At 44.4% G+C, this 14,339-nt stretch overlaps 1 protein-coding gene across 1 annotated transcript in view; it reads right to left on the reverse strand.

The window, feature by feature from the left end:
• Nucleotides 1-2,158: 2,158 nt before the first annotated feature.
• Nucleotides 2,159-14,339, reverse strand: part of GPRIN3 (GPRIN family member 3) — a 57,270-nt gene continuing 45,089 nt past the window's right edge. The window contains exon 2 of the mRNA XM_007066646.4: nucleotides 2,159-5,125. Coding sequence (XP_007066708.1) covers nucleotides 2,573-5,014 — 2,442 coding nt within the window. The 5' untranslated portion in view covers nucleotides 5,015-5,125 and the 3' untranslated portion in view covers nucleotides 2,159-2,572. The remainder of the gene's footprint in view (nucleotides 5,126-14,339) is intronic.

Genomic DNA, 14,339 nt, shown 5'->3' on the forward strand with positions numbered 1-14,339 from the left:
GTATTCAGTTCACTAAGGTCTTGGTTCTGCACTGGTTTGCCACTGCTTACGATGGGTGAGGGATCAGGCCACAACAGTGGTATAAATCATACATTCATAAACAGAATGGGAGTTTTGCTTGAACAGGACTGCAGCACTGGGCCCAGGACCAGATTTTAGTTACAGTCTGTTCTACCTTGAACCATAGCAGAGGCTGACTAGAAACATTCCTATCTAGTTCCAATAATGCTGCATGCACAGTATATTGTGTCTGTATATATTAAACTAGACACATCTGTTTGAAAGAAACATGGGGCCAAAGCCTTAGAGGGTGTAAGACTGGCATACATCCATTAACTTGGATGAAGTTATGCCAATTTCCACCTGCTGTGAATCTGGCTCATGAAGACTGGAGCTGAAATAATTCCAAGTGAATACTTTACTCAACTAATTTAGCCTCCAATGGTATGTCTACACTGCAATTAAAAACCTGCAGCTGGCCTGTGCCTGCTGATTCGGTCCCATGGGGCTCAGGCTAAGGTGCTGTTTAATGGCAGTGTAGATGTTTGGGCTTGGGCTGGAGCCCAGGCTCCAGGACTTGGTGAGGTGGGAGGGTCCCAGAGCTTGGGCTGCAGCCTGAGCCCAAACATCGACACTGTCATTAAACAGCCCCTTAGCCCGAGCCAGTTGGTACGGGCCAACCGCAGTTGTCTAAGTGCACTGTAGACATGCAGCAAGTAGATCAGGATTTTCTCAGGTTTATTCCAATTGTTTGAATTTGTTCAGCATATAGTTATCTCTTTACTTTATTAATTGATTGCTAATAGTTGGCTGTGAATATTTATTTGGGGCTGTGATGGCTAAATGGGGCTCTTCTCTCTGACCAGTTGAGCAGCACTTTTAGGATCAAGAGGAAGTGTCTGAAAACGCTACTGAGGCTTTGACTCTCTCAAGGACAGGTAAGAGTTTAGGGAGAGGTAACCGGTAAGCGGCAATACCTGGGAAATTTTAGATCAATTTTTTAAACTTTTTTTGTCCGGGATCCCTCAGAGGCCTTGCTGGAGGCATTGTTCCTATACAAGTTAGACCTCTGTAAAATTTACTACCTGGGTGAGGATTTTAAATATATTTTTTTCTCATCGCTACTATAAAAACTAATGTATGACTATGCTTGGTCCGACTTGCCAAGGTGCAGTCAGATCTGCATGGCTGGCTGATTTAACTCCTTCCATACCTCGCTTAGTTTTGTCTGGTGGAACCCTCTCCCCTGCAGTGACAAGCCATGTCAAACTGCATATAAAGTTTACTACTTCCGAGTACTCATGCATGTAATTTTAAGGTTTGTTACTTACGAGCACTTAGGTGTTCAAGCTTGGAATTCATTTTTCATGAGCATCTGTGTAAAACTCAACTGCATTAATGTTAGTGCAACACAATTAAATTACTTGGAATCTGCAAGTTCATGGCTAAGGGCCCAATGCTGCGAGCCCTCCACAGGAGGGGCTCCCATAGATTCGCAGGACTGGGCAATAATTTATCTGTACGTTTGTGGCGAATTCTTCAAGCTCTCCCAGTTTGGAATTCCTACCAACTGGCAGGCTTGAGAGACAATATGGGCTCAAGCCAGTTTTTACGTGTTCAGAATCTGAGCCAGTTCTCTCCCCCTGGAGTTTGAAACGAAGATTTACCATCACACAAAAAGGTGACTTGCTGTCAGATGCAAGTAATTGTAAGTAGAAAATCTCACATGTTTCAGTGGATGCTAGAATGATTTGAGAGCTCATATTTGATTTGCTCACCACTCTTCTCTTTGGAAAGAATATGCCTGAAAGCTCTTTTCTTTTAAAATAAACAGAATTCTAAAAGGACTACAGAGCATTCCTCATAATTACTTCTCTACTTCTGAATTTTAATGGCTAGCTCTAGTGATTCCCCTCATCAACAGTTACATCTTTTATTAGTTAATGCTGGGATTTCCTAAGAAGCCTAATGGTGCTAGGAAACCAAATGTTGTTATATTTCAAGGGGAGATGAGCACTTACCTACTTTGGTGTCTTTTGAAAATTCCCCTTTTCTATGTTACCACTGAAAGCTTTTAACCCCTTATTCCTTTCGTGCACTTAACTCAATGCAGATTTTTTTAAAGGAATTTGTATTTGTTAGTATTGGAGAGTATGTGTGTGTTAACAGCTATTTAAGGTTAGTTTAATTAAAAAGAACAATCACCACCACACCTTATGCTAGTCCTTGTGATACAACAAAAAATGACTTTTTATAAACACTTATACGATTCTTCTCTCTGCCTCATGTCTTGTCAGGAGATCCCATTCTCACTGCAGTCAGTTGGCAATTTAAAATTGTGCTTTTGCAAAGTGCCTCGCTTTTCATTTGACAGTAGACTGGGTGAGGGTCTACTATGGAAATAACAAAGGGGTGATACCTCATCAAGGGACAATGGAGTGACTGTTCTGAAAATTTCCGGTAAGAATTTCCACGGTCACTGCATTATAATCCCAGATAATACAATTGAGCAGTGGGGTTTATTTCCACCTTTGGGGAGAGGGGGTTGTACCTGTGGACACACAAACCCCTATCAGTCTAACACAGAAGAAGGAGCAGGTCGGACACAGCAGTTAGGTCGCCTAAAGTTCTGCAACATGGACTGGAACACATTATGCTGCCTCCCTTTAAGTTTCTTATTTGAAGACGTATCCGAGGAAATCGATTTCCGGTTCTGGGTGCTTTGTGCCTTGATCAGTTTCTCATGTTCTCGTATTTGTCTTTGTAAGTGATTTTGGATAGCGATCCCCAGTGACTCTGGGTCTAGCGAAGCACCATATACCTCCCATGTCATGCCTTGTTCATCCCACACAACATCTCTGACGTGCTTGGATTGCTGCACCTGTACTTTGGCCTCCGTGGCCACAGTGGGCTTTTTCTTCTTTTCCCCAAGATGTGGCAGTCGTGGAGCAGAGGCAGGAACAGCTGTTGGTTCCTTCCTGGTTTCACTGGCCTTGCTAATTTGACATGGTGGAGCTGTTGGGGTCCCCAACCTATGGGTGTCGTGGGTAGAATTCATATTCAACTCAGGTGTCAATCCAGCTTGCAGACTCGGGCTGCTGGACTTCTTTGCCTGATTAGTTTCTTCCAACATCTTATCCTGCTCCGTTTTAACCGTACGTGGTGCATATACCTTCACAGAGCCAGCAGCAGCCCCAGTGCCGATGTTAACTCCTCCTTTAGCCTCAAGCAACATGAACTTTTCTTCCTTCTTTGGCTTTCTCTCGGTTTTGACATTAACCGGACTGATTCGCACTTCATCAACACGCGGGAACTGCCAAGGCTTCCTACCAGTGCTGCTACCAGCTGCGCTGCACAGGGTCTCTGTCTGCTCAGTTCCATGGGGTACACTGCCGTGTCCGTGTCCAGGTGACTGGTTACTTTCTGAATCACTGACTTGGTGCAGAAAGTTGTTGCTTGTTTCAGGGACGGCTGTAAATGGAGATGGGTGGGGTTCACCATCTCCAGACTGCTGAGGTGCTGCAGGTTGATTACTGGTGTTAACCGTAATCTGGTACACAGGTTTTGCCTTCCGTAAGACTGCAGCATCTGATGGCAGTGGAGGAATGTCTGTGCTGTCTCTGGCCAAGCAGGCTCCTTGGGTTTCTGCCCTATCAGCCGGTGTTCCTTGGGTGTTCCCGGCTCCTTGTGGGCATGGACAGGCAGGTGTTATGCTACCTGCCAGCACTGGACAGATGGTGTCAGGTGGGTCTCCTTGATGCTTTTGCAGTTGGGCAGGCTGAGCTTTCACTGCATCCATCGCAGCTGTCAGAGCGTACCCTTCTGGCATGACACCAGGACACCAGGCTGGCTTTTGGAGTGATGCAAAGTTGTCAACAAGTTCTGACTGGTTCTGCCCACCACCACTCTGATAAATGACGTGCAACTGCTCCTTTGCCTCTGAAGGAGGATTCCCCTTGAAGAATGCAGCAACGATACTTGGGCTGGTGGAAGCGGATTTGCTCTCCATACTGGCCACTGCCTGAACCTCAGCATCACGCCATGTCCTGATTACTGCCTCCCGAGTTAAAGACGTGCTCTCAGGCTGGACTGTCATTGTACCTACTTCTCTGAACCTGGAGAGCTGGGGCAGCACTGGTCCTGTTTTCTCTGTCTCTGCCTCGCACAAGAGCTGTGTCCCCTCAAAGCTGGATTGTGGCAAAGCCTTATTGCTCTGCGCAAGTGCAGTCCTAAAAGTGGGACAGGATTTCACATCATTTGCATCCCTTATCTCTGCTTCTGAATAAACCTGCGGCCTGATCCCCAGATCAGGAATAGCTTCGAAGTCCCTCACTGCAGTGGCTGCCAGAGAGAAGCCAGGGTCAGTTATTTCCACTGCTTTTTCTTTTTCCATGTCTATTCTTTGCAGGGTATTTGCCTGAGAAGAATGGTGACAGGACTCACTACCCTTGATAGTGTTGTCTAGGGATGGATAATTTAACTCCTGAAGTTCCGCTGGATCACTCATCCCACAGACCTTCACTGCACAGTCATCAACTTGTGCCAGTGACCTTATCCTTGGTAGGTCGCTTTGTATAAGCTGGTTGGAATTGTGGGTAGCTGGCATCATATCTGTTGCATGTCCAGCTGCAGAGGTTTTTGCTACAACCTGTGCTTGCACTGTGGCGTCACGGCTGCCCGTTTGCTCCGAGTTACTGGCCGACTTGGTACATGCAGGAGGCACTTCTTCAGCTTGGCTGAAGGACCCAGGCAAAAACATGTCTTGCTGGCTAGTATCATCCCCGTAGAGGTGCTCATGCCTTTGGATGTCGGAAACTACAGTACAGTTCAGGTCAAACAAGCACACTCCAGCAGATTCAGCCTTGGTGTAAGAAATGCCATTACTGCTCCTCTCTATGCTTGCTTGTTTGTGCTGGTGCTTAGTGGATTGCGGATCTCCCAGGCAATCTCTCTCTTCAGAAGCGGCAACCAACAAAAGTTGGGCAGACCTCAGAGGATCTGGTACCGTCCCCATGGAATTTCTCTGAGCTGTAGCTTGCAGTCAGCTTCTTCCAGCAATACTCTTGCAGAGCAGTGTTTGTATCAAGGGGAATGTGGTCAGGAACAACTTTCCCTTAGAGCCAATCTGTTAAAGAAGGAAACACAGCGTTAACAGCAATCGGATTTAAGCAGGGAAAATACTTTTTAATATTTAAGGGAGATGTTCAAAGGCACAACGGGCTGTCAGGAGCTTGACTCGCACTGAGTCAATGGGAGTTGGGCTCCTAACTCCCCTTTGTGCCTTGGAAAATCTCCCCCTAAGTAAGTTTTCACTTGCAGAATAAAAAGTATTTGAATTTCAAATATTTTTCATACGATTATTTCCAAGGTAGGATCAAGAAGCAGAGGTAGCCGTTAGCCACAAATGCATCAAAATCTGCCCTGGTTGTTGACTATTTTATGGAAAAGAATAAGAATGTTGTGCACTCATTTAGTCATGTGATTGACCTGGCACCGAAAGCTATTAAAAAAAAAAAAAAAAAAAAAAGGAAGTGGGATCTGGGTGGATGCTTTGTGGAAAATATTCTGCCGTCAGAATTCAATAAATAACATTAAGTAACGCAAAGCTAGAGATACAAGAACCTGCAGAAAGGAAGTTTGATCCCATGACGAGGGGGCTAGCCTGGGACATGGGAAATCCAGGTTCAAATTCCTGTTATGCGCCACACTTCCCATGTGACCCTGAGCAAGTCACTAAGTCTCTCTGTGTGCCTTGGTTCCCCATCTGTAAAATGGGGTTAATACTTCTCCGACTTGTGGAGGACCAATACACTAAAGATTGTGAGGTGCTTTATATTGCAATAGAATTATTGAAGATAGACAGGTCTCTGTGTCAAGTTTCTAGTACCTTCAGACATAGGCGCTGGAGCACCCACGGAGAAAAACTGGTGGGTGCCCTGCACCCACCGGCAGCTCCCTGCCGCGCCCCAGCTCACCTGCGCCTCCACCTCCTCCGTGAGCGTGCCCGCTTTTTTCCCCCTCCCTCCCAGTGCTTGCCGCCATGGAACAGCTGTTTCGCGTGGCAATTGCTGGGAGGGAGGGGGGAGGAGGGGAAACGCGGCATGCTCAGGGGAGGCGGCGGAGTTTGGGTGGGGACTTTGGGGGAAGGGGTTGGAATGGGGGTGGAGCTGGGGGGCACGAGCACCCACCGGCGCCATGAGAAGTTGGCGCCTATGCCTTCAGACTAATATTTGTGAAGTAAAACCTGGCTGCTAAAATGAACTGCTGAATGAAATACTGTGGACTAATGTTAAGAAAAACACCAAAACTGATTCTGGCTGTGCTACTGGAAGTACTATGTATACTTATGTTCATAAAGGAAAACAATTCTGCATTTATAATCTTCCAGAAGCATTCTTGACAAAAATGTATTAACTGATTTACGAACTACAGGTAGATCCTGTATACACATCTGTTTGCCCACTGCTAAAGAGTAGCCATTTGTCCGGTGAAACACAGCTAAACTCAGTACCACCACAGAACAGGAGATCAAGAAGAATACCCTTTCCAGATGAAACAGCAGGGGGGAATTTTAAACAGAGGGAGCAGAATTATCTGAACCTCAAGGTAACTCTCATTTTGAACTCGGAATACATTTTAAAATGTGCTTTTAGAGTGGGATTCTCAAAAGAGCTCAGTGTTGGTCAAAACTTTGCTCTCACTGAATTCACTGGTAACATTCCTATTGACGACAATGGAAGCAGAGCTAGATCAATGGTAGCACTTGGGAAAATCCCTGCCTTGTTCTTTTACGTTGTAGGTTGTCTGTCTCCCCAAGAAGGCTTTCATTTCACAGCTCCTCCCACATCTCCACTGCCAGTGGAGTGCTAGGCTGGGACTCAGGAAACTGGGTTCTATATTTCCATCTCTGTCACTGGCCTGCTAGGTGACCTTGGGCAAGTCATACCACCACTCTGGGACTCAATTTTGCCATCTGTAAAGTGGGGATACTGATACCAGCAATGTCCTTTTCAACAAAAGGTCTCATTCTCCCCTCATTGTACACCAGACTTGCGTTAGTGAAACTCTGCCACTGACTTCAGTAAAACTCCTCCTGAGATGCAGTGCATTGAGAGTGAGAGGAGAAGCAGGCCCCAGGGGTTTAATGGAAACAAAATCAAAATGAATACAGCAAACCTAGTTTTGCACACAGGAAAACAGTGACGCATTACGAATTCATTAACTTGATGTCCTCCAGATATTCATAATTTATCGTTTTAACTCTGTATCTCTAATTTGGCGTGCCTTTGGGCTCTACCCAACCAAAAATGTCCAGGGCTAAGCCAGCCCTAAAATACCATGGCTATTGGTCCCACTGGCTATTGAACTTCTTAACAGGAATCTTGCTGCGGAATCGCATACAAATTCACAAACCAAATTGCTCCAAGTACAACTTCTGATGAGCTGAGCAGGAAGTGGGGAGTTTATATAAAATAAGCCAAAAAAACTCCTTGCGTGAGGCCACAAGTCCTCATTTCTCAGTTGATGTAAAGCCAGTAGCCATCACTGTGTACACAATGAAAGTTATCCCAGCTTTAGACACCAGTAATCGTCCTTCGTGGCTGTGCACTGGGGAATGGGCAGGTTTGGCGGCTCCTGTTCCAATTTTCTTGTTTCCCTCCTCCTTCCCCTTCCAAATATGATCAAATATCAAGGGAGTCAGTGGCAGATAAAACTGACATCAACATGGTCCCTGATCTCACGATGGTTGCAGGGGATCTCCAAAACCTTTGTAAAAATCTACATCTCATGACAATAAGTTTCAGCATAAATATCGGATGCAGGTCCGTGTGAGCAACATGGAAATTCCAGGTTTACCTGCATGCAATATTCCCTGGCTGACCTCAGGAATAGATTTGTATGAGATGGAAAGAGCACAGCAAAACTACAAGCGAGGACCTTTTACAGCTCTTCTCCAGCTGAGCAAGTGAAGAACCTGCCTTCACATTACCACTGATGAGGGCTGGGAGAACTCCCTAGTCTTGCTAAAGACTCTGGTCCCTCTGGTGGTGTTCAATGCCTTGATTGCTACAGAGTGTATGTGAGTCTGGCTAGGAGAGTTAGAGACTCTGGAGAGCAGGATCGTGCTCCCTAGGTCTATCAATTGGTCTATGAAGCAAGCAAATGTACTTGCCAGCTCCTCTCACAGACCCAGTGAAAATTAACGAAGAAAAGGCTGGATTTAAGCAGTCCTCCCTCATGATTTGATCATTAGCACACCAGACAGGCTTCACCCATTGGGCTTGATTCTCCTTTGACACTAGAGTAAATGGAGTCACAACAGAGTAAAGCTGGTGGAGTCAGATCAGAATCAGGACCACTCCTTTCTGCTCGTCAGAGATTTTGTTAGGTGACTTGCTGGTGGAAGGAAGGAAAGAGAGAGAAAACTCTTTTCAGTGACAAGCAATGCTTAGATACAAAATTTTGGGGGCATGGCATGCTATTGAAAACTAACCTGCTGGGATTTGGCTCCCTACTTTTTAAACCTGCCCACTGGAGGCGCTGGGGTCGGGAGGGCCATTCTTTTAGGAACTGCTTTAACCCACACCTTCTTGGGAAAAACTGAGCAAGTCTCATAGCCTTTAAAGTCAGAAGGGACCATCACGATCATCTAGTCTGACCTCATGTACATTTTGTCTATTCCAAAGGAGTTACACTTGGATGTAATATCTCATTTTTTTGACACAGGGCTTCAAAAATGTACCCATCACCTACCAGCTGAAACAATAAAACTTCTCACTAGTGAGACATGATCCCTCAGCCATGGCTTCCAAAAGTTAGGATAAGTTATTTTTTAAAATTGATATAGTATCTAAAAACGGCAACCAGATATATTACATATACTCCGTTGTTCTCTCTTATCAGGACACGCGTTAGGGCACTTGAGTGGAACACAAGCCCTGAAACAGGAATCCAGAGAATAGAAGGGGATGATCAGGGATTCACAAGGAGTTTCCTGTCCCCTGTGTTGTGGAGAGAATAATCTGGTCCCTGGTGTGTTCATGTGACTGAATTATTCACTTATTTTTCCCAAATAATTTTCTGAGGGTTTGGTCCATCCTGTCAAATGCTTCTGGCAATTCATGCTTCTGTTGGTACTGATTGTAAAATGGCCATAGAAACTGCCCGTGAGCTAATGAGGGATGGACCACACATATGCAGATGCGTACTTCTGGACGCTGGAAAGTAAACTCTGTAGAATATTACGTAAAATAAAATGTTGGCAGCTTGTATAAATATTTTTGCGTGTTGGGTATACCTCACTTGTAGCTCTTCTGCAGACTTCCACGTGAATTTGAGCTCTTTCCTAACTTGTATAAATATTTCTCATCTCCTAACCCTTATGTATTTGCCTACTGAATGTTCACATACACACACTAGAGGAAACTTGGCAGAAGGATCAGTTTGGTCCACCCCTGTTTTGATGGGTATGTTTGATTCATCCCTGCCAAGAAAGCAGCTTCTAATAAGCTTCTTCATGCCCAGGCAGGTCTATAAGGTTATTTATAATTGGCTTTGTCTGGCCCTCCCACAAGTGTCTTCAGCTACAAACTCCCTTGAAAAAGGTGAGATTCCTTCCTATCTTTGAAAACATCAAAGAAATTGCTTTTGAATGAAGCATATAAGCAAATTCCCAGGGATCTGCAAAAGTGAAGTGCAAATGCATTAGCACCTATAGAAAATGGCATTGGAAAGTTGTTTTTATTCTATTCATTCAAATGACCTGTCAAGTCGTGATCACTAAAACTATACTCCACTGCCTATCCAAGGGATAGCCACTGCAGAGGGACAAGATCCTGCCCTCAGTTACCCCCAGGACGCCTTGTTGACTTCAGTGGGGTAAGAGAACTTAACACAGATGTTTCACTTAACCTCAGAACATTAAATACATTTAATTAGGCTCAGGTTGTGGAGACTTGATTCATGTTTGTGAGCACTTGTTCATGGGAAGTCAATGAGAATACTCCTGTGAGGAAGTGCCCCCCGAAATGAGTGATGGCTCCACAATCTGTCCCTTTTCTAATAGGCAAGGTTGTCGAACAATACCTTATCCCTCAAGTAGCTCTCCGGACATCTGTGGAACTGCTGGAGGAGTAAGTGAGGTACAGAAGCAGAATCTGGCCCTCTGTGATCTGTCCAACAGGCTGCTCTCCACCTATTGTGACAAAGGCTGTACAGGAACACTGACTCTAGTTACAGCGTACCCGGAGTGACGATCACTTCGCTGCTCCAGCTGTATATGGCAGGCAAGGGTATTATTTCCATCTACAGTACAACACTGTATCTTTTCTGTTTCTGGGCACTCAAGAGCAGAATGAAAGATTTTGAAAGGGAGCTACAATCATCTGCTAGAATGACAACAGATATCAATGACCTAATTTATAAGGAACGGCTAATTAAAACAATGGGGAAAAACTGACTCTGCTATCACCAAATGGGAACTATTCTGCTATCTAATTTAGGCAAGGGTCAAATTCACCACTCAAGGTATGTCTATACTGTGATAAATGACACAGCTGCGGCTGGTCCAGGTCAGCGGACTCAGGCTCATGGCTTTATAGCTGCGGGACTATAAAATTGCACTGCAGACATTCGGGCTGGGGCTGGAGCCCAGGCTCCGAGACCCTGACCCTTGTGGGGTCTCAGAGCCCAGGCTCCAGCCTGAACCTGTCTACATTGCAATTTTTAGCCCCGTAGGCCAAGTCCTGCAAGCCCCTGTCATCTGACCTGGGCTCTGAGACTCAGCACCGTGGGTTTTTTATTGCAGAGTCGACATACTCTCAGTGACTCCGGTGAAACCCCACTGAATCCAATGCGCGTGCACAAGTGTAAACGAAAGCAGAACTTGAACCAAGCTATTTATATTGTCAGAGAACAACAAACCAACGGGAACTAGAGTATGACAGTTCAAAATCAGAAGCCAATAGAAACTTTATGTAAAGGAGACCAAATGAACTGACTACAGCATGTGGAAGTTATCTTTGTTACTGCTTGCAAGCACACGTTGATCCTGGGCTCCTTGAATAAACTATGCGAAGACTGTACGACAGGCACTGCAGTGAAAAATTCACAGGAACAAACAAAACCTATGGCAGGCAAACAGCCACTGGAGGAAATATGAAAATAAAACCCAATATTAGGAAGGAAAACATGCCAAGACAAACCGAAATCTCTGTGGAATTGCTCAGGTGAAATGTGTTCAGTGTTTCACCTGGAGAAATCATCTGAAATTTAATTTTATGAGGAAGAGGTGTTAGTGTCACCATAAAGATGGAAAGCAGTTCCCAGTAACAACCAGGGATTTTCAACACCAAAATCATTTCTTTCAAACAAAAATCAATCCACCTGAAAATTTCATGTCATATCTTATTCCAGGGTGGAATTTTCCTGGACATCTTGAGACAAGTAACACAAAAAAGTTTTGAAAGCCTGCCAGAGTCCATACTTGACTCGTATGGGCAGACAGAATCCCTGTGTGGTTTGCGCGTCTTTTTTAAAATCTAAGGCATTTCCCAGGCAAACAACTTTGTTAACTTCAAGTCAAGGTGGAAAGAATCTACCACTTATTTCAGCATATCCCCCTTTTAAAACAATGTTATAGTTTCCTCTATTGTCAAAAAACAAAAATCCTGCAAATGTTAAAAAAGCCTGAGAATTGCAAGCTAAAGCTCTACTTTACAAATAATCTGCAAACATGTGGAAGTATGCCAATGATTAGTTAACATTGTCAATACTGCCAAATCCCAAGGTTCAAAAGTCATGAGTCAGGCCTCCAAAAAATAATGAAATTGACCTAAAAGTCACAAGATTTTTTATTTGCTGTCTGGTTTTTGAGTCTTTAGGGTTCACATTTTCAAGCCTTGCTTTGTAAACATGAGGGTTAGAAACTTTTCAAATGAAAGCTGAGAGTCTGATCTCATCACATGGCTCCAGGAGCTGGGGCTTTAAGAAAAAGCACAAAATATAACAAGAATCACAATGAAACTGCAAGAGTTGACAACACTCTGACAACATGTACTCTGCCCCAGTAGCAACATCAGCCTTCCCTCTGGGCTTTTAATTTTGGAGAAGACACGGATGTTCTACAATTTGCTGTGGAGTACCGAAAATGTGAATCACAGAGCACCAGTTTTGATATTTAGCTTCATACATACATGTCTCTGATACCAAGACTTATTTCCACTTCAGTCTTTCCATGGGAGTGCTGTAATTTCATGGTCTTAGCATAGAAGGGTTTGTTTTGTTTTTTTTTTTCTCCAGGGGCTTCTATTAATAGGTTGTAGTTTATTTTCTCATGGTATCTGAGGGACCTAGATCTGTCATTATGAATGAGAGACAGAGAAGTAGAGACAAATGACAGCTGAGAAAGTAAAGTAGTTTGAAAGGAATTATCTTAACTCAAGACACTCTGGACTTATATCATCCTGCCTGGTTTGGGATACATAGTTGAAAGAAAGGAATTAAGATGCTCAAAGTAAGATACCATCCTACGCTACCATCATGTGAAGGTGATGGATGATATTATGGGATGCACCTGGATTCCCTGTGTTTCATGTGCGTTGTAGGGAAAGTGGGTATAGCTTTCCAAAAAGCCACATCTCTCACTTAGCAGGCTCCAGTCCAAAAGCAAAGCCAAACTGTAAGCAAGAATTATTTAAAGCTCCATTCCCTTATGCACATGGGAACACAACTGTTATTAGTACTGATGTGTAGACATTACTCCTTGAAGGGACAATGTGCACTGGCAGGATGGGCTGGTGACACACTCACTGGGACTTATTTGTGATAGGTCATACTGATTTGGTAGCTACAGTACAGGTCTGTTGGAACCCGTATGCATCGAGATGTGTGCCATTTGTCGTTCACGTTTGCTTTTGTGAGTGCAGGGGAATTGTGTCTGAGACAAATTGGTCTCTGAAAGAGTTACAAGTCCATTTCAGACATGATCTCTATTTCTTTTGCTGTGCTGCTGACATTTCTGATGATAATCAGAGTCTGCATTTCCAAAACCAGGGAGAACACTGTTTCAAAGCTGACAGAGGCATGCACAGATTTGATATGTTAGAACACGGCACCAACAATTTCTGTAAGAATTTACATGAAACCCATGTGACTATCTGTTGGTTGCTTCTGATTAACAATGGAGATCAAAGGTTATCCACTAGGCTGCAGTTCAGCAAATTTTACATGTAAACTTAACCAACCCTTGCACAGAATTTATTGGCTCACCCTTGATCATGAGGACTAATACCGAAAAAATTGTTTTACTCAGCCCAGGTGAGAGGATGGGTAGAATATTGCAAGGTTGCTCTTCTGGGAGCGAGGTACATTCCCATTATCCACTCGGCTACGCTCATTCTGTCTGTCTGATTGTCTGCTGTATTATTTCCTGCCTTACCCGAGTCATAATTGTACAATATGGCCGGGAGGGACCACCGGAGCATCTACTCTGACCGCCTGTATATCACAGGCCACCAGCCCCACCCAGTGCCCGCACACTAAATCCAACAACCAAAATTAGATCAAAAAATTACAGCCCAGAAGACACTAGGCCATTCTTTGCCACAGACAGAGAACAGGACGGACCAAGGTGCACCACGGCCTAAAGTTCTCCACAATGGCAGGGAAATGATTCAGTAAGATATCCCCAGAGAATCCAAAACCTTCCAGGGACCATGAGTATGTACTCTGGTTACTAGCCTGTGGTGAAGCCTGTGCCATCACGTCTACACTGCTATGGTCATCCATGCTACCTCGATTAGAACGAACACAGGTGTGCCTACCCGTGCTACAATCACCCTCTCTCTTTGCAATGTAGACATCCCCTTAGGCATAGTCCTAAGCAGGAAGCAATAAGGAGCCATGCTGCCACAGGAGTAGTTTGGGTGACTGTTCTTCAGGGAGCTCTCCCATGTGCAGGGAGAGAGCAGAGGCTGCACCATCCTTCCCCTGTTTGTACGGATCAGATGATACGGAGCAATACTGAAGCACTTCTTCTCATGAGTGCTTTCCCCGCCCCGGAATTTCGATACTACAGATCACGGATCGTTAGCAGATTCTTTTCTAGCCTTTATTATAGACCACGTTATTTTTGCAAACAGGGAATCTTATTTCAGCATCATTTGTTAAATGTATTAAAAGGGCTTGTATGTAGCACAGGACAAAGACAGGCTGCACCCCGAACCCTTCTGAGTCTGGAAAAATAATGCTGTTCAGAGTTTAGAGCATGCTTTCTGTGCACCATGAAAACTTGCTTTTAGCTAGAAGAGGGTTAAATCTGAGATCTATACAATTCTAAT

Source organism: Chelonia mydas, chromosome 4, assembly GCF_015237465.2.
Source record: "Chelonia mydas isolate rCheMyd1 chromosome 4, rCheMyd1.pri.v2, whole genome shotgun sequence".
NCBI lineage: Eukaryota > Metazoa > Chordata > Testudines > Cheloniidae > Chelonia > Chelonia mydas.